Source organism: Symphodus melops (genome assembly GCF_947650265.1).
Source record: "Symphodus melops genome assembly, chromosome: 5".
Taxonomy (NCBI): Eukaryota; Metazoa; Chordata; class Actinopteri; order Labriformes; family Labridae; genus Symphodus; species Symphodus melops.
Window position 1 is genome coordinate 20,069,637 of NC_136695.1, and position 27,527 is coordinate 20,097,163.

Here is a 27,527-nt window from a genome sequence, read left to right on the forward strand (position 1 = left end):
AATTGGCAGTGTTCCTCATATTTTATCCATACAATTTTACACCAGAAAAAGTTCATTAAATATATAAAAAATCCAGCGTAGTTGTGTGTGTGTGTGTGTGTGTGTGTGTGTGTGTGTGTGTGTGTGTGTGTGTGTGTGTGTGTGTGTGTGTGTGTGTGTGTGTGTGTGTGTGTGTGTGTGTGTGTGTGTGTGTGTGTGTGTGCGTGCATTTCTATGGGTTAAAGCAGCTCCTGTCCTGTGACATTTCCTATCCGACTGTTGCCTTATGAGTCGAACATTCTCAGCCAATTACAGCCATGTCCGCGGTTCACGTGACACCGCCATCCGACGTCATCAAACGGCGACATCTCTGACAGAAAGCTCCATGTGAACTGGTTACATCAAAGTTGTCATTAAATACAGGTAAGTCTTTTATCAATGTGACAGCTGTTGTCACGGTGACTTCCTTCAGCTCTCTAAGCACACCTCAGCGTCGAAGGAATGAGTAGCTGTTGTGAAGCTGCGTCTCAGAGGTACTGCTGCTGTTCTCGACAAGGTCAGGATTGACATGTTACATGACAGAGAAACCTCTCCTCTTGCTGCTCCGGTTCCCTTAAGTCTACGTGAAGATTGCGGTGGCTATTGTGTATCTCAAAGCAGCAATAACAGCTCTATTTGTGATCGTAACCTGGCTATATATTGATTTTTTTTTTATGGCTGCGGTATGCGTTTACACAACGAGAATATTCGTGTTTTACTAAACCACCTGCAGTACGAGCTCTGTGATGATCATAGATGTGGAAGTTATAGTCAGATGAAAGCTTTAAGTGCTGTATTAAATGCAGAAAATAAAGCTGTTGTTCAATGTCCACATGTTTCTTTTTAACCACACATGTTGCTGAACTCTCCTGCCTCACTGCAGGTTGGTTCTGGGATGGTGAGTCTGTCTGCTGAATTGTAAAATAAACCCCTCCTCCTGCCCCACCTGAGCCTCCTGCCTTGTCACTGAGACCAGATGGCCAGTCGCCTGTTTGGCAGGTATGCCCGTTGGCTCTCCAGGGTCTCACAGCAGGCGCCATTTGCAGCTGCACGCCTGCCTCCACCTGTGTCTGGACCTGCAGCGGCGCAGAGGGCTCAGGGCCTGCAATGGAACCCAGAGAGGTTGATGTGCGAGGGACGGACAATCACAAAGGAAAAAATTTACCTCCATTTGCCTGCACGCACCCAGCTGGACGACTTGTTTGATAAGGCAGAAGAGCCAGAGAGCATCCTGCTGGCATGGGCAGAGCACGGAGGGAATAGTCAACAGGCTGCTAAGGCCCTGATAAAGTGGAGTCAACTGGCTCTGAAAACAGATAGCAACTTTCATAAACAACCCAATAATATGAACGATCCAAGGCTGCTGGCGATTTTAAATACTCTGTCTCAAGAGGTGAGGAAGCCTGTTCTGGACTGACAAAACAAATGTTATCAAAGTTTTCAACCTTGCCTGAAAATGTTCATGACACTTTTTTTGGTGTGTTGTACTTCCAGGTGAATACAGTGTGGCACAGCAGTCTCGTGAACGTCTTGCGATCTCTCTGGATTTTGCATATTCCCAACATAGATTCATTACTCACTTCAGTCCAGACGGAGGTCCAGTGGCGAATCCGCAGGCTGTCCTGCAAACACCTGGGCTTCATAGTAGACTGGGGAGCCAACAGGAAAGCACCAGGGGATGTGGCTTTAGTGAATGCTGCATTAAAACAGCTTGAACTGCGTTGGACTGAAATCACTGATGCTAAAACTGTTTGTGCACTGATATCCAGAGGACGCCGCTTGTCACCCGCGCTGATGGACAGACTGGAAGACAAGGTATGGCAAAACATCACAATCACAGAATTAACACCTCGTCTATGTCAACATTTCTCTAACTCCGTATTATATCAGGAGAGACGTAAAATATGAATTGCAGACTGTCAGGTTGAAAACTATTTCCCCTCATGAAAGAACCAAGGATAATAATTTTATAAGACCTTTGAAGTTAGGGATCAGATATGTGTTTAATAGATGTAAAGATATATAAAATAATAATACTTAAACATCACAATGATCAGGCCATGGGGAATTTGGAGAGGTCAGTGTGCCAAAGCAGCGACGCCTCTATAACCATTATATTATATAACCCTTAAATCTACCGCATTTGGATGATTGATCCTGTAAGCTGAATGTGATCTCAAACCTGATTGGAGTCTTTTTTTATTATTGTTATTATTATTATTATTATTATTTTTTGTATCCCTCTAACAGGCTTTGGAGCTGGCTGATGGCATTTCTGCAGAGGACATTCGTAGAATTTGTGTTTCTTTGGCAACTCAAAGCCGCAGATCTGTCCCGCTGCTCAGAGCTCTGTCTTACCATCTCATGCAGAAGCCTTCGTCAGAGTTCACCACTCCACTGTTACTCGACATGGCCTTTGCATACGGTATTAAACGCTCATTATTTTAAGACATCCAGTAACACATACATAAATGAATGAACATTGCCTCTGTCCAGGTCTAAAATGTTGATTTTTAGAATCCAGAGAGCAAATATACTACAAAGAAGGCGGAGTCTAGGTGAAAATAGTGCAAAGAAAGTAAGGTTATATTCATTCTGCCTCCATTGGAAAAAAAGACATTAAAATGAAATGTCCTTATGTTGAAGCTCAATTTTCTCCAATTATCTTGTTATATGCATACATTTTTTTTCTGAAGCTTGATTCTTCTGCTTATTGATGCTAGACCGGTGACCACTTCTAAGAACAGCTTAATTTCACACGAAAGCCTACAACACATGAAAGTACTGTACACTCAGTAACTTTGATGTTAATTACTCGCACCAACAACTTTTTTTTTTTTTGCTCCTCTCTAGGAAAGTTGAACTTCAACCAATCTCAGGTATTTCAGCGGATGGCCTCAGAGTTGTTACCCAGAGTCCCTCAACTCACCTCGGCAGAAATCACACGCTGTGCTAAATCCTTCGGCTTCCTCAAATGGCTCCACATGCCTTTATTTGAGGCCTTTGTGGAGGTGGGTCACACATTTAGTACAAACACAACTTTAGCAATTTCAGGAAAGAGCTTTATCTCATTTTTTTTTAAATCACTCTCTTTTATATTGTAAACTGCAGCACTACACAGCAAACAGTGAGGCGTACAGCACACTTCAGCTCTGTAATCTACTCATGACCCTGGCCAGACTCGGCTTTCAGCCCAGAAAAGGAGAAGAGTTTTATACCAAGGTACTGACGATACGAAATGCTCCCTTTACCTCTTTATGCTGCTTCTACTTCCTGTCTTAATAGTACACTCTATTGATGCCTTTTTTTCCTAAAGGTTCATTCTGCGCTGGAGGACTCTCTCTCAGGCCTGGAGCCCTTCTTGCAGACGGACGTCGTTTGGTCTCTCTGTGTGCTTAAACAGACCAAGCCTCATTACCTCATTCCCCTCACACTGCAGAGTCATGTAACCAAATTATCGGGTATGTCATGGAGCTGTGGCCTTCGTTTTCCTTCTATACAGTGCTGAATGTTGTAGTTGTATAGCTGCTCCTCTTAACAGAACTTGACATCAATCAGGCCAAAGTGTCAGGGTTGTTGTTCTGTTTGGGATCCAAGAATAGATTTGACTTTAATACCAACCTTTCTCCCTTTAAGCTGGCTAAAGATGTGACTCGGTCATTATTATCTGTCCCATTCATTTTTTTGTTTTTAACACAATCATTTAATGATGCTTAAGGGAGAATCCTTGAAGTTTAGACAAAGGTCAGTTTTGTCTAATGTTGACCTACTTATGCCCTTGGAATTTTAAAGGGCAAGATTTTCTCGATTTTTTTATTGTGAGGATATGTGATAGAACGAGTGCAGGACAGTACAAGACGGGCAAAACTTGATGCTGGGTGTCTGGAAAAAAACATTTAGAAAGTAATCAGACATAATCTGAGAACAAATCAATCCAGCATCAAGAATAAAATACCATTTTATTTCAGTACTGTAGATGGAGCAGCAGTAGATTTCTGCTTACTCAGGCATATAAATTCAGCTTGAATTACGGTAGTTACACACTTTGAGGAATAGTTGTTGGCACTGAAACATTCTAGAAACTTCTTCTTTCACATATCATGGATGCCAGTTGGTGTGTAGGTTCTCATTCTCTCTCTGTTGTATTTTGTGTCTGTAGAGGGCAGCACAGCTCGAGTGGATGGTTATCGCTTGAAGCTCCTCCACATCGCTGCCACCCTCCAATTAGAACATCCTGGCTCCTCTGATTCTCCATACTGCCAGAGTGGCCTGTTCGTCCCCGCTCGAAGCTCCCCCCTCTCACCGCTTCAGACCAGCCTGAGAGAAGCTCTGCAGACTCTGGTGGGTGACCAGACAGAGGCCGTCCGCACTGGGGTCGACACTGTGTATGGATGGACACTAGGTAAGGTGATCCATGAAGATTTCAAACATTTCAACCCGTTAACTGCTTTTTATTACTAAAGTTTAACGAAACTTTTACTTTGAAAACGTTTAAAACATCCCTCTTTTCATTTTTTTCTTCTTAAAAAGTAAACACAACAACAAAAAAAGCAGCACTGCTAATCAGAAACTAATCATAAAGGTCTCAAAGTTCATCAGTGAGTCGAATGGCCATCACAATGTGATATGACCAATAGGCGTGTCCAGTGTTAGTTTGCAATACTGAGGATTTCCAGGTCAAGAAAGAAAATCCGTTTGATAGATTAGCTCTCTGAACAGGGAAGTGCCACTTCTTAAGAGGGCAGACGGTCAAGTAAGAGCAGGATTCCCCAAAACTTAAGATTTTAAAATAGCGTTGAGTGCATTGGCAATACAGGAACAGAAGTAAGATGTATCATATAGTTGCATTGCCAACATAAAATGAATCTTGTTCCATGACTTTAAAAACCTATTTCTGATACTCTTTGCTCGATCTTGTTCGATGTAGAAGGTGTTTTTTGTCTCAGTCAGTTTTAAACACCTGACATGCTCTTCTTTTATCAGAGGGTGAGCTGGTAGTGGATTATGACAACAAACCAGTTAACCTGTCACAGCTGGAAGCCCCTCATTTACCCAGCGGAGGAGGAAAGCAGCCTTTACCTGCAGGGGCCCGACGGTGAGTCATACAGGGGAGTTGTTAAAAGTTTTATTTTTGTTTTCTATTCTGCTCTAGTTGTCTGGACTTCTTTTCCCCCACTGTGCTCCACTTATCTCTGTCGGTTTTTTCCAGGCTTGCTGTCTTGGCTTGGGAGTTTCCAAACTTTGGCTCGAAGAGTAAAGACCTTCTGGGACGGTTCGTATTGATGAAGCGACATCTCCAGCTGGCAGGCTTCATCACAGTGGAGGTAGGGAGAGGATGGAGATGGGATTAACTGTCTTTGTAAAAGTGTCTGCGACTGTGGTGTAGTGACTTCAAAGTAAAAGCATTTTTAAACAGTGACCAAGTGATTTTCTCTATCTCTGTAAATAGGTTAAACCAAGCTATTTGTGGATGAGATCAGTATTTTTACTTCAAACTCTCTAAAGCCAGTCCAAATATAATTTTCAGAACTGTGTTTGCTAAAATATTCAGTTTTTCAATATGCAGAGGTAGCTCTTCTGCTCCTCTATCTGACAGTCACAGCTATACAAACACTGGGCCTCATATTTGAGAGTCGTGTGGGTCCTGCTGCAGCCTGAGGTTTAAATAGAGTTCCAGCCACAGCCTGCCTCATCTAGGCCAATCCAACAATCTCATTCTCTCATCTAGAAGAATTCCTTTGCTGATTGTGGCATCACTTGCCTCTCAGGTTTGCATTTCTTGAGGATGTCAAAACCAGCATGTCCCTTTTATAATGTGTTTGTAAAAAAATATGGTCTCACAACTGTTTTCTCCTCTTAAAAACACCATGAAAATGTTTCCTCGTATGTGTAATGAAATGATCACAAGTCATACTTTTTTTTTTTTGTCCTACTTCAGGTACCGTATTACGAGTGGCTGGAGCTGAAGACAGACTGGCAGAAACAGGCGTGCCTGAAGGACAAAATCGGGAAGGCTGTGGCCGAGGACATGGCCAAGTGAGCCGATCGGTGTCCGGCAAAAAAACAAACATTTGCAGACTCGGCTAAATCAGAGCTTTCCCAACCAAATTGGACAACAGGGAATGCACACTTACACCCACGCTCACACTTAAAGCGGACTGGCATTGCAGAAAAGCTCTCTCATACTTTGTCAGGAAAAAAACAAAAAACAACAACATATTTTTGCTCCGGTTCCCTTGGCAACGTGTGGGGCTTTCCCTGTTTCCATAGTAATGATGAGCGAGGGTTTTTGAGGCAGAGAGAGACAGAAATAAACACATCAGTAAGTCCTTCTGTAGAAATGATATGATCCACCAAGAGTGACATATCAAAACAGAAGCTCCATGTTTATTATCAGCTTGTGAATAGATTAAAGTAACGTAATTATCTGTGAATGTGTGTCATCGTGTGATGGAATAAACCGTTTGACCTCCATTTTTACTTGTTTTTATTTTTTAAAGATTTCATGTTTGCCTCATGGGCTTCAAAGACGAGTCACATGAATGTCTCGATCACATTTTTTTGAGCCTATACCGTCAAGCACTTTTAACTGGAGAATCACTGGTGTGGTATTTAGACCAAATGTGTTTTATTTTACATCTATCAGTTAACGGTGCTTCCCTCTAGCATACTGATGTTCGTGGGTACATCAGTATTTTTAGACATTTATTTGATCACAATGGTACAGGTCGCTCAATATATATATATATATATATATATATATATATATATATATATATATATATATATTCTTTCTTTTTTTTTATGTTATTTACCAGCATCAAATTCACCAGATAAAGTATACACAGTGAAAATAATTAATTCATTTGATGTTTCATTTCTTCAACAGATCTTAAATTTGTTTTTTTTGGGGGGGTTTTTCAAATTAGTCCTAAATCTATGTTTACATTGTTGTGCATGTTGAGAGTTGTACCATTGTTATAAGAAGACAGCAAGTGTAGGATTGTCAGATAAACACATTGCTGACCTGAGAGTGCTTACACAACAGTAAGGGCAGAGGCGGCGCTCTGACATCAGATGCTGTTGACTGGCAGAGAGAAGACGACTGAAGACTGCAGGGAAAGAAAGAGGAGAGAAGGAGACACATTGAGAGGGAGCCAAAGGCCACAGTGGTGAATAACAGGCAACAGAAAATGACACACTCCATTTAATGTGTGCTCTGATCACACAATCCACATCACACTCAGTCTTTTCCAATATTTTGAGGCTTTAAAAAGATCGATTGATGGGCTTGACAAAGAGCTCTGCTTGCACACAAGTATTGAACCCCTTGGTCATACAATCCCCCGCGTGATGTGTTACAAGTGTGCAGATGCAACTATTATGTTCGAGGGAAAGCTCATGATCTGAACATGAGGAAATTCATCCATGAAGATGTAAGTTTCCTTCTAATGCAAATCAAACCACATCCTAATTGCTACCCGAATGCATCAAATAAACAAAATGACATAATATTAAAGACCGGAAGAGTAAATCGTATAATTTCTGCTCGTCCTGATATCTTAAAAACGCTGCACAGCAAAGTACACAGACAGGTTTAAGCTGCTGATTTATCAGCAGCTATATCTGTTGAGGTCACCCAGATTGCACTGAGGCTATAAGGGCATTATCCGCTAAAGTGGTAATCACTTCTGCTGAGCTGGCACATCCATCAGGGCAAGTTTTGGGTTGCCATAGAAACTACCCTGGCTGATCACTTGTCTCATTGCTGCCGCCCCCTCCATGTCCTATTTCTATTTCCCCCTCACTTATTGTGTTGAAAGTGAAGAAATAAAGGGAAAGAGTGCAAAGAGGACAACAAAACCGATGCAATAGCAGTCCTTGGAGGTGTGTGTGTGTGTGTGTGTGTGGGGGTGGGGGGGTTAAACAATCAGAGCAGAGGCAGAGGGTATAGCACAGGCACACTTTAAGGTTTTAAACGTGCCTTTTTGATTGTCTGATTCTAATAGTTTCCTATTTGTTTCACTGTCTTTGAGCTAATTTCTCCACCGTCCTCTTGTTTTTGCAGTACTGGTCCTTCCCTTCAAGGTTGAGGGCAGCACTGAGACAACAGTGGAAATTTGCTGACATCATCTCTCAAGATCCAGTCATTGCTCGGATGAGAGAGAAAGGAAGGGAGGGGGGGTCATGGAGGATGAGGAGGGAGGAAAGCAGGAACTGGGCATCAAGAGAGAATACTGCAGCTCCTCTCAGATTCTACACACACGCACACACACACACACACACACACACACACAGACTCTCATATGCAAATGAAGTGGATCATGAGGCTCTGAAAACACACGCCCACAACAGCAGCATCACTGCGCTGCAGCACAGAGAAGGACCAGGGAGAGCACACTCCCATCTCTCTTCCTTTCTGTCTCTTACGAGCACATACACACACATAGACACGTGCTGCAGGAAAGATCTGAGTGTTGGGTCGCTGAGCATTCAGGTCCACCCTCCCCTACTCCTACTTTGTCTTCTCTCACTCTCTCACTCCCTCACTCCTTGGTCACCTTGCCTGTTCTGGCTGTATGGTTTATTGTTGCGTCAGAGCCAGCGAGAAGCATGCCGGGGGAGAGCGCACACAGATCTGTCCCCACCGACAAACATCCAGAGCCAGGGGCTGAGGAGACGGGGCTCCCTGGACCAGGTAGGACCTCTGGGGTTTGGGATCGAAGAGGGTTAATATGATGGAAGACAGAGACCAGGACATAATCAAGATGTGTGTAGAGCAGGTTGATTGCATTAGAAAGACTAGGATATGGAGAAACACAAGGTTATGAAGAATGACAAACGCAGAAAGGGGAAAGAAAGACATTGTGAGATGATCTGCTTGAAACTTCCATGTGGTGAACAATCAGTTTAGTGCTGGGCCATTTATTTCTGTCTGTCATTTCTGTTGACATGTGCAGTCTGAGTAAGCCGCGATTCAGCTGCATGTTTGCATTCTTACTTAACTGTATGCTGGCTCCTCCTTCCAGCTCCCAAATTTAAGAAGCCTCCCCCACACCTCACAGCCTCATCCCTTATGCACTCCTCATACCAAAAACCTCATTTAAAATCACAGAGTTCTAAATCCTTTGTGTAACTGCCCTCTGTCTATAACCACATACAATTTTACCCCACCCTTACCTGACCTCCTTACCAGCTTTGCTCTTTACCATGCTGCCCCATCTTCAGCACTGTTGAAACCCCGTTTACGTCCACATCCATTTGGCATATTACAAGAAGCGTGGAGTGGCTCCTCCCTCCCCCGACAAGCCTCAGAAGGAACATGACACAGCAGCATGGCAGCTCTATCAGAAACACACAAACATCCTGCCTGTTATTGGTGTACATTTTTCTACATTGCAGCTTTACATCAAAAGTTATTAATTATTAAGCTAAGTTATTAAACAGAAGTGACAAAAAGGAAAGAAAGAGACAGTCTTAGTAAGTGCTGGGATAGTGCAGATGAGTGATTGGGAGGGTCAAGATTTTATTTTTGTCCTTTTGCAGTCAGACGGTAATGAACAGAGAGAAAGTTGCCACTGATAGTTATTGAACACAATGTAGTCTTTGATAAGTACAGTAGCCTACAGTACACTGCACTAACTTGTAACAGTCATGACGGTTTATAATAATGGCTATGAGGAAAAGACTGGCTCCTCCTTGAAAATGGCCCTTCTTTAGCTCATCTTTTCCCTAGTCTGTTCTTTGGCCTAAATTTATTTTAAGCTTTCTTGGCCTAAATCTAGGTAGAAGAGGGAGGACTGAAAATTACCAGATGCTAACTTGTATTTTGGCACTAGCATGATGATGAAAGACAAATAATGGGGTTGAAAGTGATGAAAAATATAAGGTATAAAAAAAACAAAAACGGATGAGACAATTAGGGTGCTCCCTTTTAACGGTTCATTCTGAGCTGAAATTGAAACCCCCCTATGGCCTGACAGGCCAGTGCTGCAGCCTCTGTGACGCAGCTTCAGTCTGCTAAGCTCAATGCGGCCTTTTCCTGCTACAGCTAGCCTCGTGCTTGATTTCAATGTATTCCCCCAGTAGAGACTTCCAGGCTGAGTGAGGAGAGGGAAAGAGAGGCAGATATTCACAGATTATTTTCAGCACAGAATCTGCAGCTGGGAGGCATAGACTGGCAGTCATGCTAGCAGAAATTAAACATGTCAACTGGTTATTTAGCAGCATAGCAAAACAGTAGTTCCAATAGTATGTTTAGTTATTAGTTCTTACATGTGATGCCAAGGTTAGCATACAATGATAAAATGAGAGATACAAGTTTGAGTTAAAAGGTTGAGTGTATATTTGTTTGAGCATCAAGTTACTGATGCTAGTTGTCTTTTTATATAAAGGAAACAGTTGACATTAATTGTGGTTTAATAATTTGGCTACCCACCTGACTCTTTTCTACACAGACAAAGCAGGAGTCGGCTTTGGGGCTTGATTAACTGCATCCTTCTGATTAGTCGCAGGTTTTATCCCATGAGGCGTGGCTCAGCATACACAAACAAACCCAGAGTTTATTTTTGGGGCACTGATCATGCAGGACTACAAAGTGCTGATGGCCGCATCCACCACCACAACCACCTCAAGCAGTGCAGGAAAGTAGTGAGAAAGGAGAAGCACAGCAGATATACCTGGTAAAATAAAAAACAAAACATGAACAAAATAATAGTCAGAGAGTCAACAGAAAGAGGAGGAGAGGGATTCGATAGAGATATAGTTACTGAACATTTTTTTGGGAGTGATCCAAAGGAAAAGTTACAGAATAGAGAGTGAATTAGCAAGTAAGTGATATCTGGGTTCCTGGAAGAGTAAGTGTCTATTTGTGTGTTAGCATACGTGTGTGTGTGCGCGCGTGCATGCATGCATGCGCGTGTGTGCTCGCGTGTGTGTGTTTGTGGCTGGCACTGAACTGAGCCAATTGTGTGTTATAATGGCCGATCATCATGTGGATTGAGGTCACTCTGGCAACGTCCCAGATAAGAGAGCAAACGTAGGTTCTGTTCCTTCTCTGGGAGGTATATAAAACTAAGTGTACAACCCTCCACCCCACCCTTTAGTGGTATTTAAAGAAAAAGAAGGTTTTATATCATGGTAATCTATTTATACCAAAATTATCAAGCAGTGTAACGTGAGGAATGTGGACATTTATTCGTCGTTCCCCCCCTCCCCCTGCCACTTTCTCTTACTTCTAACTCGGAAGAATCCCTTTACTCACCCCTGACCTAATTTCCTTTATATATCCTGTCATTTCCCCTCAGTGACCTCCCCTCTCCTGATGTTAAGAAGATGATAGTGTAGACTAGTAGGATATTAGGTAAGAGAGATGCAATTTAATAACATTTTCCTTTGCCTCCAGCTTGTAATTGTACATCTTGAAACAGAAAGTCAAAGACAAACTTGAATTCAAATGAAGGATACCCTAATATTTTGTTTTCTTTTCAGCTACATATCATAAATTCTGAAGTTTAACCATTTTAAGGCAGTTAATCAGTTTCAAGCACTGTTCAGAACATTATAAAACAGCCTTATAATACTCTGTTTTCAGTCTTGCTCACAAACACTATCAAGGTATCACCAAGATAATTTTAAATAATCTACTGACCAGCATGTTGGTGACATTTGCTGTATCTCTGTCTGAGCAAGCATATGGGAGATGAAAATGAAAGTTCAACCAATAGGATAAAGAAATCTATCTTTTATTTTACATGTCAGAAGGTGTAGCATTGCAAAACATATTTAGTGTCAGGAACTATGATGATTATGCCCCAAGATCTGCTTATATATCCAATTTTTGATTTTATTCAAGATTTTGATGGAACTTATTTTCTTTAAATAAAATCAACTTTTAACTTTTTTCTGTTTACCCCCAGATATGACAAGACACCCATCTACTGACTCCACTCCTAGTGACAGTGGCTCCTCCCCTAGTGACAGTGGCTCCAGCCCCTCTCCTAGTACTCCCCAGAAGCTACTTCCAGTATGCAACTCTCCATTTGGGCCACGCCTATTTCATGCAACACCCAGCTCTTCTGGTACTCCAAGACCTCAACCTGAAGGCTCTGACCGCCGCAGCAACACAACCAGATTGTCTGGCAAGCTAGGTGGTCATGGACCATGTGGTCGCCACATTCCGGTTAAAATGGAGAGAATTAAGGTTAGTTATGTGCTGATGAGCATGTTTCAAAGTTAAATCAACTGTCTTCATACACATTCTTTTTGGACTGTGACATGGACTTTGATATGAATGTATAATGTATATTTCATAGGTTCTGACTGGTTCTGAGGTAGAAAGCGACTATCAAGAGCCCCAGACCATTGACACAAGGGTGGTTATGGGTCAGGAGACACTTCTTAAAACAATGGAAATCCAGAAAGGAAGACTTCTGCTTGATTCAACGAATCTGGCTATCCCCTTGCCATATATTCCAAGCTTTCCACAATCACAAGCAAAAGAGACCCAGCCGGAACTTAGCAAAGAAGAAAGCCAAGCTCAAAGCGCTCAAAAGCAGCAGGAGCAACAAAAAGAACCTGTGCAAACTCCAACCTTACCCTCCTCCTCTTATCACAGCACCTTACGCCCTTCCTCATCCTCCATGGAGCCAATCACAACTGATGGCAATTTAGTTGAAAATGAGAAAGAGGGTAGAAACCTTTCTAACAATGAAGTGCCTTCCCACCTTTTCTCTGAGCTGGCCTGCCCAGTTGCTTTGTCCTTCACTGAGCCAGCCTATGCTGTTGACCCACTACGAGTGGGCATGCCCTCATCTCTTGACCCTGACCTTTATTACACTGCACCTTCAACCCCTATTAAGATGACTTCTCGCTCATTGCACCTTAAACATCATTCATATCCAGGTTCTCCAGCCTGCCCACTCTCCCCTGGCTCTCCTTCAGACAGTGAGGATCTTTGTTCTCCTCTCACCTCTCCTTCTGGCTCTTATATCACAGCCGAAGGTGGCAGCTGGGCCTCATCGTACACCTCATCCACCTCCCCCTCCACCTCGCCCAACTTACTCCTCACTGAAGAAGCACAGGAGGCCCCTGCTTGCTTTGTGGGCTCTTTATCAGAGATTGGAGATGAAGTTGGGGAGGACAAGGGACGAGTAGGTCCAGAACGGGAGGAGGAAAGAGCAGGTGACTTCTGCCTTTATCATCCTCCTGAATTTGTCATGAATTCAAGAATGGGTATTACAGGAACAGCGATCCTTGAGGAAGATGAAGCCCTAAAAGGGGAGGAGGTCAAGATATCCAGAGAAAGTTGTCGTCCTTGCTGGTTGACTGAAGACACATCTCCTGTAAGAAGCAGCAGCAGTCATAGCAGTGATTCCCAGGAGGATGGGGGAGAATCTGAAAGCTCACTCTGCCCATTGGTAGAAGCTGGGAGAGCAGAGTTTGTGAGTCCCATGGAGACAGGCCTTAAACTGCAACTGGATGCATGTCTTTCAGAAGAGCATTACACACAGATGGATGACCTCCCAGAAGTACTCTCCACTGCCTTGACTCCTGACACAGAGAGCATGACAATGGCCTCCTCTTGCCCCAGTCCTGACTCACCTGTCATCCCGCTGGATGCCTTCTGTCCCGGAGCCTTTGGAAGGCTGGGCCCAAGCTCTTTTTTGCTTTCACAAGCAGCCTGTATGGATAATATACCCGATGACGAAAGAATGATCCCTGCCTCCCTTATCTCATTCCCCCTCCACACAAGTCTTATCTTCAAGGCAGATTCAATGGAAATTACCCTCTTCCCCACAGAGGACGAGAATGAAATAGGAAAGATGAATGACGAACACAAAGAAAGAGATGTAAATGCATATGCAGCAGGTGAGGAGGAAGCAGATGTTGAAGATGAGGATGATGATGATGATGATGAAGAAGAAGATGATGATGACTTTGACTTTGATGACAATGGTGACAGCACTGCTAATGGTGCTAATGATGGTAATGGGGAGGATGTCAATAATAGGGATGATAGCAGTGACAACCATGATGATACAGATGAAGAAACTAAGGTAGAGGTGAAAGTGGTAGAAGAGGAACAAGAGGAGGAAGAAAAAGAGCAGGAAGTTGAGAAGGAGGAGTGCAACAGCAAAGCAGTAAAGGATAATTCAGATGAGGATACATCAGTATCCTTCCTTCATTCACTTTCAGAAACATCTATTAATGAGGGGTTGGATGAATCCTTCTGTTTCCAAGACGACACAGATGATTCATTGGATTCTGCCTCCTATAATGGGGAGGAAGATGAACGTCTATACAGCACTGAGAGGCATGCACAATCACTAGAACCCACATCATTGGATGCACTTGATCAGACTGAAATCCAGCCAGAACCTACCCAGGAGTCTATCACTGGAGCTGGTCAATCTGAACCCATGCACATGCAACAAATTTCTGCAGCCACTGCAGCCCACCCAGAAGACGAGAATATAGTGCCCAAACCTCGGGAAGAACCTAAACACACTGAATCTAAGTCTGACCCTAAACTGGACACTACCAGTAAAATAGATCAAATAGCACCTTTTCACTCAGAGCTGAGTACAGGCAAAACAATGGATGAAATGTCCTGCCGACCAGAGTCCTTAGACAGTGTGGGAGAGGGTAGAAGTGAGAGTGAGATGATGAATATCTCTGTTTCTTCCAACGCTTTTCAGCAGCCTAATGACAACCTTCATCTTCATTGCTCCACAACTACCGTGGTCATTCAATCTCATCCTGACCATGCAGCTGAGTTTCAAACAACCCCTCCTATTGCCACTTTCTCACAGGAGACCACAGACATTTACAGATCTGTTATTTCAGAGAAAAGAACTGAGGAAGATTTGAAGATGAAAGAAAAGAATTTGAAACCAAGTATTGATCATTCAGAGGAGCAACCCAAAGAGGAACCAGAAAAAGACTCTTTCAAGTTGCTTATCAAGCCCCGTCACAATCAGCCAGAAAGCCAAAAGACAGTAGGAGCAAGCAGACGTGCATTATCAAAGTCTTTCTCCAATAAATTTGATGTGCCTGGAGCTGCAGAGGCCATGTGTAGATCCACTATGCACCGGGAATTGGACATGGAACTTGACCAGAAGAATGGGAATGCCTCAGCAGAGTTAATGAGCAAAGAGAGCACAAGCATTGATTCTGGCCCCTCTATGAATACGGCCACTGCAACCAATGACTTGAACAAAGGTGTTCTTTTTCTCTCCTGTTCTAGTCCGAACCCTTGCACCAATCCCAGTAATATCCCAGTGTCTACTTCTCAAGAGATTATCCCAGAACTTGCTGACAATCTGGAAATGACCCCTGAACACTGCCCATGTGACTCTGTCCAGGAAAACTTGAGGGAAAACACCCTTACAACTGATGATGGGGTGTTGGGTGTCATTGGATCCCCACATTCTCCACTGGCCATTTCCCCTAAAAGGGAAAACTCAGAAACAGAAAAAAACAGGGAAATGGTGTCCGGGGCAACGGCATGGTCTGACGACAGGATGGGGCTTGGACTACATCTAGGATTAGGGTCGGGAGTTGAATTTGGTGTCTGGGGAGCAGGGGAATCTCTTTCACTGTCATTGGGGAAGAGGTATGAGGTAGAAGCAGAGAGTCTGCTCATGTGTGATGCAGAGGGCCAAAGCACACAAACTGCTGTGGCTCCTGCAGCGGTAAGTGCTGAAATGTGCCAAAATAATGACAATGTTCTGGTTTCTGTTTTGGACGTGGAAGATAACAGTCTATGTGGAGATAGGGACAAGATGGTGGATAAAGAGTTAGTAGAGAGGGGAACTTCTGAGTCCAACTTGATGCATTGGAAGTCCATTGAAGAGATCTCAGAAGCAGGGGGAGGAGAGGATGGAAGCTCAAGATTTCCAGAGGATGATGTCAGTAATCTGAATCCAGATCAAGATAACACAGACTCACAAATACAAGAAACTTGGAAGAATTCTAACAATATCAAGAACTCTGCTTTTGACTCATTGGAAGTAGCCATGTGTGGAAGTTTGAATGCTCTATCAGAGGAAGTTAGACCCCAGAGTGTCAGTGTCAGTGTTAGAGAGTCTGTGTCTAATATTCCACTTGAGGAGATACCACTTCAGATGCCTAACACCATTTCTGGTGATGGAGATGAAGACCAAACTGGCAGATCCATTGGGCCATTAGTTGACACTAAAATCAGCCCTGAGTGTCAAACAATCACTCAAGAGAGTAATGCCCCATTTTCTTTGCTACATGGATCCTTTGGTTCATTTTCTCCTAAACATAAATCTAATCAATCTAGACAAAGTATAGCCTGTCAACACAAAATGCAAAATACCAGTTCTCAGCCAGAGGTGGTGAAGCCTCAGACTCACCAAAAAAGAGATGAAGTCAGTCCTGTGACTGACAGACTTGTTGATGAGCCAAAGACTAAAGATGCCTTTAAAGGACAGCAGTGTGTTGTTTGTAACTCAGGGGAAGAAGATGAAAAGGAAAAGGCAGAGGAGAAAGCCTTAGACAGAGGTCAACAGAAAGTCATGAAGAACAAAAAGGGAAGAAAGACATCTTCTGCACAGAACAAACCAGAACACTTTACGTGCCACATACCTAAGGATGGACTTTGCAAAGATAAACCAAATGTTTCTAAGAAAGGGAGAAGAGGGAAGCAAAATGAAAATAGGGCATTCCAGACAGGCAGTCATGCTGATTCTCACCCTGAATTTGTTGATGATCCAAAGGAACCATCTGTTCCCTTCAATACAACAGCAGATGGATGGTCAAAGGGAATCACAGACAATTCTGAAACTAAAGAAGGCCAAAAGGCAAATGATAAAGATTCAGCGCCTGACTTTCAACTGAGGTCAACTAGGTTAGACAAAGCTGTATCTAGTTCAGAGATGCATGGGGAGAACAGTGTCAAAAATCCTACCCATGGATACTACAAGTTAGCCTTGCACACCCCACACAACCTCAATGTTGTGATGACAAGGAACCATGAACCATATCAGACACAGGAAGTTCTAGATAACAGACCCCTATCTGATAGTCAGAGAGGAATTACACTGGACATTAATGACAACAACATTGACACTGATCACAGCCCAGCAACCCAGAATATCTCATCATGCTCTCTGACTCCACTTTTATCCTCAACATCTCATGTTTCCTCCTCCTCCCCCAAACCTTGTGCTTCAACAGACCCTGAAGATGATCTTCCCACACCTGTGCAGGAATCCCAACCTGTCCTTTTAACCCAGCAGCAGTCTTCACTGCCTTTGTGCCCCACCAACCCTACACTTTTCTCACCTTCCCCTTCAACACAACAGGCCCCTAATTCCCAATTCCCTCCTAACAATAACCTCCAGGAAGTCACTGTTGTTCTTTACACATCAACTACATCGACCACAAGTGTGTCTTCACCTTCACTCTCCACTGCCTTGCCACTGAGCCTGTCTCAGCCTACCCAGGAGTCGTCTTCACCTGTCCTGGGGACTGTTGATTCAGCATGTGTTTCTGACACAATATCATGCCCAAAATCTCTTTCCTACTCAGAGTCTCAGCCAAATCTCAACATCCAGGCTCACAAAAAATCCAAGCAGGGTCACACATCTAGCAAACAAGGCAGGTACAGAGGTGAGTTTGAATTAAATGCTATATGTAATCTTCAGTTCAGTTCAATTGAATTCATATTAATTGATTTTTTTCAGATTCGTGTACAGTCCTAGAACTAATGAAATAGAATCTGCATTGCCAAAATTAAAAGTGATAATCTGATCAAAAGGAAAAGTTGCACAACAACATAAACAAAAAAGGAATGTGTTTGTATGTGTGTATTTTAATGTGCTTGTGTCAAAGAATTTTTAAGGTCTTACAGTATCTGTGTGTTTAAAGTTGGTGTTGTGAATGTTTGTGTGGTGTGTTCATATATTTGATTATATTGTCAATGTTTTTGTGCATTTATGTCAGGATTGTATGATTAATCACATACATATGAGCTTCCTTGTACAAATCTTATCATTTAACATGTGCATTGTAAGGTCCCAGTATGGCTGAGGAGGACACGGATAGTGAGGAGGAAGCTGCACTGCTGCCACACAGTCACAGATCTCAGCCCGGTGAAGTTGCTGAAAAAAATGGATCCATGCAAAACGATTCTAGTCCATCCAATAATCTGGAGTTACAGTCTTTCTCAGCCCACAAAATCAACGACAGACAGTCAGGCTGTCCAATTAACCACAGTCACAGGATTTCTGAGGAGATTAACCTATCCTTCAAAAACAATTGTAAGTTGTCTCTTACCAATCTTTTGCCAAAAAAGGAGAGAATTCCCTTAATGCCTATTCTTATTTTTAACAAAGTATTAATTACCTTTCTGTCTTCTATTCATTTGAAAGTAAAACCGCTCAAATGTCTCATTAGTTGGTCCAACATTGCAGTGTCATGATGAATTAGTAAGAAGTAGCTTAGAGTAGCTGCTTTTATGACAGACCACATTACAAAAAATATAAATCCGCACAATCCGTTTTTTACAAAACTGTTTGAATTAAAGACCTGTTTTATGAAATAACGCATTGTGTATACATGTGATGTAAAATCACATCATAGGCTATAGTGATATAATTCATGTATTTTTCATTGGCACATTAAATTCTCTGCTGAACTTTTGTATTGTACATGACCACTTTTCATCTAATGAGATAGATCCACTAATGTCATTACTGTTTTTTATGGTGATTATATTCTATGGCAATATCACTCACTAAAGTTCTTGAATATTGTCTTGTGTAGGCTCCGTGATGACTTCCTGTAATGAGTCAGAGAGCGAGGGGTCAGTGCCTGAGCTCGAAGAGCCAGAGCCACTGAGACCATCAGAGCCCCAGGTCAGTCTATGTATTCTACTTTATTAGGAAAGCCATCTCACTCCCATGTTTTTTTTATATCTTAACATTTTAATAACTTACAGTATATTGTGTTTTCTTTTAAACTTTATATAAAGATGGACAATAAGTCTACACATCCTTTTAGTAAACGAAAGTGTAGTGTGAGTGTAATGTAAAAAGTGAAAGTGTAATTTACAGTATGATAAGTTTGCAAAACTAACATGTGAAACAAACATACATAATTACGATAAACTAATTCACATTTCTTTATTTTTCTACAGTCAATTTCCTCTGCAGATGAAGGGCTAAACAGACCGAAACAGAGTCGCAGTGAGAAGAAGGCGCGCAAGGTCAGACTTTTGCCATATCAAAAGGACTGAATACAATTATAGGAGATGATATTGAAGCACTTTTTCCTTTCAAAATATTTTGTAGGGTCTTTATTTTATCTTTTTTTTCTCCCTCTTTCTGCTACTGTAGGCCATGTCCAAACTGGGTTTGAAGCCGGTACATGGTGTGACCAGAATAACCATAAGGAAGTCCAAGAGTATCTTGTTTGTCATTAGCAGACCAGATGTGTTCAAAAGCCCTGCGTCAGACATCTACATTGTATTTGGAGAGGCAAAGGTAATTATTTTCTCTCTCTCTCTCTGTCGCTCTCTCTCTCTCAATCAAGCATGCACATGTGTTGTATATCCTCTGAGCCTCCCTCTCTTCTCTGCTCTCAGATTGAGGACCTGTCTCAGCAGGCTCATAAAGCAGCAGCAGAGAAATTCAAGGTGCCTGTAACCTCCTCACCTTTGGCTCCACCTGTCCCCCCCAGCCTCACCATCAAAGAGGAGAGTGAAGAGGAGGAAGAAGAGGTACTGGTCTTCTAGTCTTAAAGATTGCTTTTAATAACTCCCACATTAGTGTGGATACTATTACTTTAAAGTGGAATTCTATATTCAATTATATTGTTAATATTATGTATTGTTTTTGTTTTGTATCTGTTCATCAGGTGGATGAGGGGGGTCTTGAGCAGAGGGACATTGAGCTGGTCATGGCTCAGGCCAACGTATCCCGAGCCAAGGCTGTCCGTGCACTGAAACACAACAAGAATGACATTGTGAATGCAATCATGGTGAGGAGGAAAGAGGGGGCTAAAGAGTGGTTGTGGGGGGTAGAGTGACGGCAGATGGTAAACAAAATAATGAGTCATGGCAAGTGAACAGTACACAGAGGGGATGTGGCGTATAGGAGAAAGAGTGGAGGACAAATGACAAGACGAATTTCTCCCCAGTAACTGAGCAACCTCTGCACTTCTGTAGGTCATCAGTGCAGTTTGTCGAACACTAGGTGGCAGCAACAACTCATATAATGGAGATGTGACGCAGGTGAATTTTTCTTGATTGGGTGGAAAGCAAGATGAGGCTGGCTTAAGATCAAGGACAAGAAGTGTAAATTTAACTATTTTATTCATTGAGTGTTGCATGATAGTGCAGCTTATTTCTTTATGTAATTTTAGGGAAGATTTATTTGTATTGTTGTTTCCCCTACCCAAGAAATATGATTCAAAAACTAAATTATATTTTATTATTTTGATCATATGTTTCATGTAGTTTTCCTTTTTCTGATTGACCAACATAAGCATTTGTTCTAAAATATCAATCAATCAATCATCAATCAATCTTTATTTGTATAGCGTCAATTCATAACACGTGTTATCTCAAGACACTACAAAAAGCAGGTAAAGGACCTTACTCTTTGTCTGTTAACATTAACAAAAGAGCAGGTAACAAGACCATGCTCATCATTATGTTTACAAAAAGCAGGTAAAGGACCTTACTTATTGCTATATTACAAGAGCCCAGCTTAATCTGTCATATAAAATATATGTTCTCTATGTCTCTCTCTCTCTCCCTTTTCCATTTAGGAGCTGACCATGTAAGTGGTGAGGAGGATTTGACCTTTGACCCCTTCCCACAGCATATAAAGCTTAAACGCCACTGACTCTTCTGTATCGCTGCTACTGTATGTTGCATCCCCAGTATCTGCTAAATAAAGTCTGCTCCAACGTGGGATTGGGCTGTGTGGCAGATTTTTAAATTTTTTTTTTTTTTTTACCAAAGATAATGATGTTACTTGAGCGAACATTCAGATCAGCACAGCCATTTTGCAATTCTGCAATATTCTGCAGATACACAAACATTACATTTTAACATATTTTTCAATTTCACCATCTATCTACCAATACTATGACATTTTTTTCCTGTTTGGTCAATCTTTAAAGAAATCTTTCCATTTGTTTTATCATATTCTTTTTAAAATTACAAGTTGGCAATATTAAGTGTTTTAAACTTCTTATCTGATGACATTTGTGATTTAAATGTAAACAAAACCAACTTTTAACACAAAATTGGATCCTGATATTACTTGTTTCATCGTAGTTTCTTCCATAAAGTAAAAAACAAATTTAAAAAAAATGTTATTGGCGTGGTTGAAAAATGACTTAACTATCATGCATGCGTGATGAGTGCCAGGAAAAGCGACTGGATTAATTATGAAAGAAAACCATAATTTCTAGTATAAGATTTTAAAATGAATCATTGCAAGCACACAGCATTGCCTCATGATGATTACATGTTTTAAAGTTTTGAATAGCATCTAATTAAATATTAGAGAAGACTTTTTGGACATAAAAATACATTCCTAACTCAGAAATTGTACAACTGTAATTCATCCTTCACTGTATCGCTGTTTATATTTAAAACAACTTATATTGTCCAAAATGTTCATTTATTAGTCATGGTTACACTTTCCTGCTGTGACAGACTAAGAAAAAGGGGAACCAAAAAACATTATTATTTCAACTGCAATTTTCTACTCTTCTTTTTCACTCTTGCTTAACAGATCCCAAATAAATGTCTGCTAGTACAGAGCTGCTTAACAGATCCCAAATAAATGTCTGCTAGTACAGAGCTGCTTAACAGATCCCAAATAAATGTCTGCTAGAACAGAGCATGTTGTACAAAAGTCACTGACTTCAGGGTTCTGTTTAACAAGTGTTGACATCAGCAACAACTGAAAAACACATTACCTTCAAATCAAAAGCAATGATTTCACATGTAGCTGTGTAGATTCCATTTTTACACAATTACAGATATGATACAATGTGTGAAAGATACATTTATTGGTATTAATGGTTAAAATAATGTCATAGGCCATTGCAATGACAGTTTTGTTAGAAATGTCAAACATCACTTCTTCTTTTACTGTAAACACTTTCATATCCATGAAGGACCCTGAGCCTGAGTGCGTCTTCTAAGATAGCTCTTCTATAACGCAAGAAGTGGTGTTCCTGTGACGTGAGAATCATGCTTATGAAAGCAGATAACTTCAAAAAGAGAATACATGCCTTAAAGCTAGAGTCAAGTTGAAGGGATTCAGACATCTTTAAGGGCTGGTTTTGACAGGGAGGACATTATTCTCAAAGTGTCCCTGGTTAGTGATGTTCCCAGCTGGGGTGTATCTGGCCACCACAAAAGAAGAACCGTCTGATGCTGTGGCCTTCCCCACACCCAGCTTTGTGCTGCTCTTCCACACCATGGCTGTGAAGTGGCCTAAAGTGAAATAAGAATAACATATACTGTAAATAGAGAGAAATTAGAGACAGGGAAAGTAAAAACAAAAAGAAAGAAAGAAGCAAAGAAACATGGTTGGAGCTAAGTGCACATGAAGTTCCTCTAAATATTTATAGTTTCAGGAATCTTAATTCTTCTCTCACTTAGTCCAAATCTTTGCCCACATTCCTTTATCTTGTACTTTATCTAATTTTCTCTATTTATTTATATGATCAGTGTGTATGACTAAGATAAGACTGGAGACCAATAAACCTTCTGAAGGAATAAATGCGGACTGAAAATGGCCTACGACCTGAGATATAGATAGATAGAGGACTGTGATTCCCCCAAATTTCCCCATGGCCAGTCACTGAGTCATGCACTCTCTGAGTGTGTGAAACCAGCACAGGAATAACAAGAACCTTGGCTTTGCTTGTGTCAATGTGAAACTGAAAATGTCCAAGAGAATGACCAAGAGAAACAGAGCAACACATAAAACCAGAAAATACATGCACTAGGGTATTGAGTTAGAAGACAGAAGAAAAAAACATGCAAAGTGTCTGACAGAATCAAAAAGGTTGTATATGAAAACTACAGATGTTTAACTAATGATTGTAAATACCAGCTACACAGAGGGAGTCGGTTTTTAAAATATTAGACAAATATTTTTCCAAAACTTTAAAAGACGAGTAATTAACTTCCTGAGTATTCCCCAGGTATTCTCTGGGATATTAAATGGAGAAATATAAATGCCCATTGAAAAGTCCTAAAGCCAGATATAAACCAGCTTTGATGTGTGTCATGTTTACTTTTAACCAATGTTGAATTTTTTTTCTGCTTTTCTTAAAAAACACACTTATTGATAATCATTGAAAATATTTAAACTCATTACCTGCCTATTATGTAGTTAACTAATATGAATGTTTATTTAATTGGGGGGGGGGGGGGGGGGGGGGGGGGGGAGTAATATTACATATACCATATTGCTATCTATTTAACCCATGATTTCTTAGAGCTAAAGAATAAGTCCATGATTTACAATTCATTTGATTGGCTGGTTTGCTGTAATTATGCTGTAGGCCAGAGGAGTTTGACCATTATCTTCTCATATTAGTATAAATAAATAAATGTAGATGTTTATTTCGGACCATGACCACAAAGCATTAAATATACACAAATAATAATAATACCGGTAATAATAATAATAAATAATGTAAAGTGACATAGAAAGGCAGACAGACAGACATAAAGACTTGTGTCGAGCCTACCCGTGCCTGAGGAGAATCCAGGACGGTTGAAGTTATATTGTTTCACTTCATCATACCAGCGGTCTGTCACATCCTTTCCTGCGTTTACACGACAAAGTGTCAACTCATCATGAAGGGAAATCAAATCAGTCTTGTGTTCAAACATGTATATAATGACAATGAAGTGAGAAGACTGCACCCTGGAGCTTTAAATCTCATTGAACACATGTTAACTGCACTTTTTATCATCCAGCGCTGCATTGTGGGAGCTTCTTTTCTGTATCACTTCGTCCCCTGCTGACATATTTTTGCAGTGAGTCATGGTGTATCAAACATAGCAGGAAGTGGAGGGGAAATAGATCCCAGCTGTTCAATCTGAGGGTGAACAGCTAGAGCCTTATAAAATAAAAGCTACAATATATAGAGGAGTGTGTCTTCTTCAATCTTTAATCAAGTTTTCTCGGTGGGATCAAATAAAAACATCATATAAAATATCACTTGGGGTGTCAAGTGCATGAGTTTACTGTTTGTTTACTTTACCTGACTGGTCATAGGAGGCCCATGCCAGGTTCTCTCCACAGCTCCCCCTGCTGGACTCCACGCTATGTTTTAGGATCCTTGTGCTGGCCAGACTCTCAGCATAACTATGGACAGAGAAAAGTCATAGTGTGCACTGCTAAATTCCAACACTATTAATCCTGTTACAAAATCCACAGCTGGACTGGAGAGATTGGTGCTGAAGGTGGTTGAGTCAACTTTAAAGCTCATTACCTCTTAAGATTCCCAGAAGCCTACGCCCTCCATGTAAACTGTGTACAATCAACTCAGAGCTTGTATCTAGTGTAAATATTCAAGGTCGGAACTGAAGCTGTTTGTTTAACAGCTTTTGGTAATAGGGCTGATATTAAAAAAGGTTAAACTGGGGCGTATGAAATAACTATATTAGCAATTTAGATTTTGCAAAGTTTAATCACTGCAATGACAAATAAGTATTCATTTCTTATCTGGCTTTTTCCATCAGGTTAAAGGTCACACACTGAACCGTCTCATACACCCTCCCCCGTTATCTCATCTCTTGGTTTTTATCAAATTTGATTTATGTATGTGACATCACATACTTGAATTTACAGCCAACAGGATCAACATTAAGGATGTTAATGATGTTAAGGATCAATATCTTGGCCTAACAGAATCTGATTATTGCCTTCAATCCAAAGCTTTTATTGGAAATCATGTGACTGCTATGTCACCACATGGACTAATAAAACATAACCACATGCCAGGCTAGGTGTGTCCCTCATCACAAAAAGTAATGTTGTATTTTGATAAAACAGAATCCAGCCCCCCCCCCCCCCCCCCCTCTCTCTCTCACACACACACACAACACACACACACACACACACACACACACACACACACTATTTCTTTATACATTATCAACAAAACACTTTATAATGAAATAGCAGATGAGGGACTAGCTATCTCCTCATCCGTGGTGAATTATACCTGATAAAATAAACTGGTAAGAGCCTCCACAAACATCAGTTCAACCAACTCAAATACATCAATATTAACAGTGTGCAATAAGAGATACTGACTTTATCAAGTTCTATTAAAAAATAAGTTAACCATCATGTTCTTAATCACAAGTTCATCATATTAAGAGCCATTACAACATAAGGTCTGCATTCACCTCATATTTGTATATATATTAATAACATAGCTGCAATTATTGAAAGTCACAGTTGGCTCCACAATGCATTATCACTTTCAAAACAAACCAACAGCCTCAATGCAGAGCCACATTAGTTTATTTGACAGGCGTCGCTGCAAATGTCATCCAGAACAGTTTAACAATGAGTGGTCAGTGAAGCCTTGGCTGTTTAGGTTTCTGGCATGAACTCACCGGGTTGCTTCTCGGCTCAGCTTTCTGCTCAGCTTCAGTGGAGGAGCCTGGTGCTTCCCTCTGAACTCATTGTGACACTGCAGCACCTCTTGTGCAAACTGCTTCGAGGCTAAGAGACAGACAGGTCATCGACAGGATGGGTTAGACAGCCAGACAGCCATGTTATAATAAAACTCATTTTCATAGGGAAAAATTCATAGGGAACATTCAAGCTTATACTGTCTTGAGACTGTATAATTTTTTGCTGTTTGCATTTTTCTAGCAGATTTTGGCATATACTTCTTAAAATGGAGCTGATTAGCAGTAAAAATTTAAATTTATGTTTGATGAAATTTGTTAATTTTATTTCCCTCTATTTTAGTTTTACTCGAATTTTATCAAAGTACAAACATCCAAGTGATATCTTAACATCGTTTAAACTGTTGTTATTAAATACAAAGAACTTGGAAAAAAAGGGAGCTGAGTTGTCGAAATCCCCTTCTGTCTTCTCCGCCTTTTTGACTTCAGACAGATAATGAAACTGACAAAAGCACTCGACAGCACCTGAAGACGAACTGACCTCAGACATTGAACGCAACTCTATGACAGATGAAGAAAACGTCATCCACAGCCACCCTCCTGAGTGGTGCCTATCACTCACTGGCCTTTTCATAATCTCTTGACTGCTCAGACAATAGGCACATTGAAACTGCCCCACAGCCAATACAATTACCAAAGCAGCAAGCCTCCTTAGCACGCTGCAAGTTCAATCTTAGTTTAGGATTACTCAAAAGACTTTTTAAAGCACCATTTAGGTTAGGTCTTTTTTTCCCTTTTTAAAGTAAAGCTTACAAACATATTGGGTAAGAAACACACCCATCCGCTCACAAGGGAGGGCAAAGTTCTAACTCAGGCCAAATTGCTACAATCAAAGTGAAAATCTTCAGGGTGCAGTTTTCACTTACCTGATTTTCCCATGGTGCTGACACAGGAAGCCTTCAGTTAGATCCGCCCTCACAAAAGCAGCCTCTCCTCTTTCTTGTTTACTGTTCCAGCTCTCTTTTTCTGTGCCTCAACCTCTCTGCAGTTAGCGCTGTCTATCTAACGCTGATGCTTTCAAACAGCTGCTAAGGCCTTTATTTCCATCTATTTCTTTCATTCCACGATAAACAACAGCAGTTGTGCAAAGTTCCTCTTTAGTAATGTATCTGGATGTTACGCAACGTTCCTCTTCCTCTATAGTTTTCTTTCACTTCATTTAACATAACCTGAATGTATCTTAAGGCCACACACCCTACTTATCTGTCTGTCTGCATGCCCTGTGTGCACATGCACACACCCACTCAGTCTTAACAGTACATTCCTACAAATGAGAGGGGAGCCCCTGCAGTTGCTGGTGACATCATCTTTGTGAGACACATGCCCTTATATGGCTTTTAAGCGGATTCTTGTATTCAGTTACTTGGCTCTCTCACAATCTATGCTGTCATGATGCAGCGTTTCGAGGACAATGGCAAACTCTGACATACTGAAGGCCACACAGTGCCCACCAAACATGACACCAACTTCTATTTCTGAGCTGTCCTACTTTTCTCAACAGCCTTTCACTTTCACTTATAAGCTTCAAATGTCTCCACACATAACAACTTAATCCGGGGTTTCCCGTTTTTTAAAAGTAACTTCCAGTTCAATAAGTAACCTCACGCACAACCAATTGTAAAAGAGCGATTCCTTTACCATCTCCACTGATGAAAAAAGCAATGAGTGAACTGTTTGCAGACTGCAGTTGGCACCCAGGTAGAGACAGAATCACCATTTATCATGCTGCTGAGAAGCTTTCTGCAATTTGTTTAGTCTGTGTGAGGTATGCTTCCCTCTGAGCTTTAAT

General features: G+C 41.2%; 3 protein-coding genes across 3 annotated transcripts; 2 read left to right on the forward strand and 1 right to left on the reverse strand.

The window, feature by feature from the left end:
- Positions 1–223: 223 nt before the first annotated feature.
- On the forward strand, positions 224–6,492 carry tbrg4 (transforming growth factor beta regulator 4). The gene is made up of 11 exons (XM_079343125.1): positions 224–402; positions 902–1,411; positions 1,513–1,833; positions 2,269–2,443; positions 2,872–3,029; positions 3,130–3,240; positions 3,335–3,479; positions 4,178–4,420; positions 5,002–5,113; positions 5,228–5,342; positions 5,957–6,492. Exons 2-11 carry the CDS (start codon positions 995–997, stop codon positions 6,056–6,058), a joined length of 1,899 nt encoding a protein of 632 aa, XP_079199251.1. The 5' UTR covers positions 224–402; positions 902–994; the 3' UTR covers positions 6,059–6,492.
- A 1,805-nt stretch (positions 6,493–8,297) lies between these two features.
- Positions 8,298–20,966, forward strand: nacad (NAC alpha domain containing). The gene is made up of 10 exons (XM_079344324.1): positions 8,298–8,716; positions 11,937–12,220; positions 12,333–17,658; positions 18,063–18,308; positions 18,814–18,905; positions 19,187–19,255; positions 19,386–19,532; positions 19,634–19,768; positions 19,906–20,028; positions 20,821–20,966. Exons 1-10 carry the CDS (start codon positions 8,632–8,634, stop codon positions 20,833–20,835), a joined length of 6,522 nt encoding a protein of 2,173 aa, XP_079200450.1. The 5' UTR covers positions 8,298–8,631; the 3' UTR covers positions 20,836–20,966.
- A 498-nt stretch (positions 20,967–21,464) lies between these two features.
- Positions 21,465–27,023, reverse strand: glipr2l (GLI pathogenesis-related 2, like). Its single transcript, XM_079344325.1, has 5 exons — positions 26,605–27,023; positions 25,661–25,769; positions 24,295–24,398; positions 23,776–23,853; positions 21,465–22,507 (listed from the first exon to the last, which is right to left on the reverse strand). Exons 1-5 carry the CDS (start codon positions 26,615–26,617, stop codon positions 22,341–22,343), a joined length of 471 nt encoding a protein of 156 aa, XP_079200451.1. The 5' UTR covers positions 26,618–27,023; the 3' UTR covers positions 21,465–22,340.
- Between the last annotated feature and the right edge of the window lie 504 nt (positions 27,024–27,527).

Bases quoted from the DNA above. Each gene is read 5' to 3' on its own strand.
- tbrg4 (XM_079343125.1), top strand. From the start codon at position 995: ATGGCCAGTCGCCTGTTTGGCAGGTATGCCCGTTGGCTCTCCAGGGTC. The intron at 4,421-5,001 runs GTAAGGTGATCC...TTCTTTTATCAG, and splicing joins TGTGTATGGATGGACACTAG to AGGGTGAGCTGGTAGTGGAT. The intron at 5,343-5,956 runs GTAGGGAGAGGA...GTCCTACTTCAG, and splicing joins CAGGCTTCATCACAGTGGAG to GTACCGTATTACGAGTGGCT.
- nacad (XM_079344324.1), top strand. From the start codon at position 8,632: ATGCCGGGGGAGAGCGCACACAGATCTGTCCCCACCGACAAACATCCA. The intron at 18,906-19,186 runs GTCAGTCTATGT...ATTTTTCTACAG, and splicing joins TGAGACCATCAGAGCCCCAG to TCAATTTCCTCTGCAGATGA. The intron at 19,769-19,905 runs GTACTGGTCTTC...TCTGTTCATCAG, and splicing joins GTGAAGAGGAGGAAGAAGAG to GTGGATGAGGGGGGTCTTGA.
- glipr2l (XM_079344325.1), bottom strand. The intron at 23,854-24,294 runs GTAAAGTAAACA...GTGTAAACGCAG, and splicing joins GGCCTCCTATGACCAGTCAG to GAAAGGATGTGACAGACCGC. The intron at 22,508-23,775 runs GTAGGCTCGACA...ATTTCACTTTAG, and splicing joins TGGATTCTCCTCAGGCACGG to GCCACTTCACAGCCATGGTG.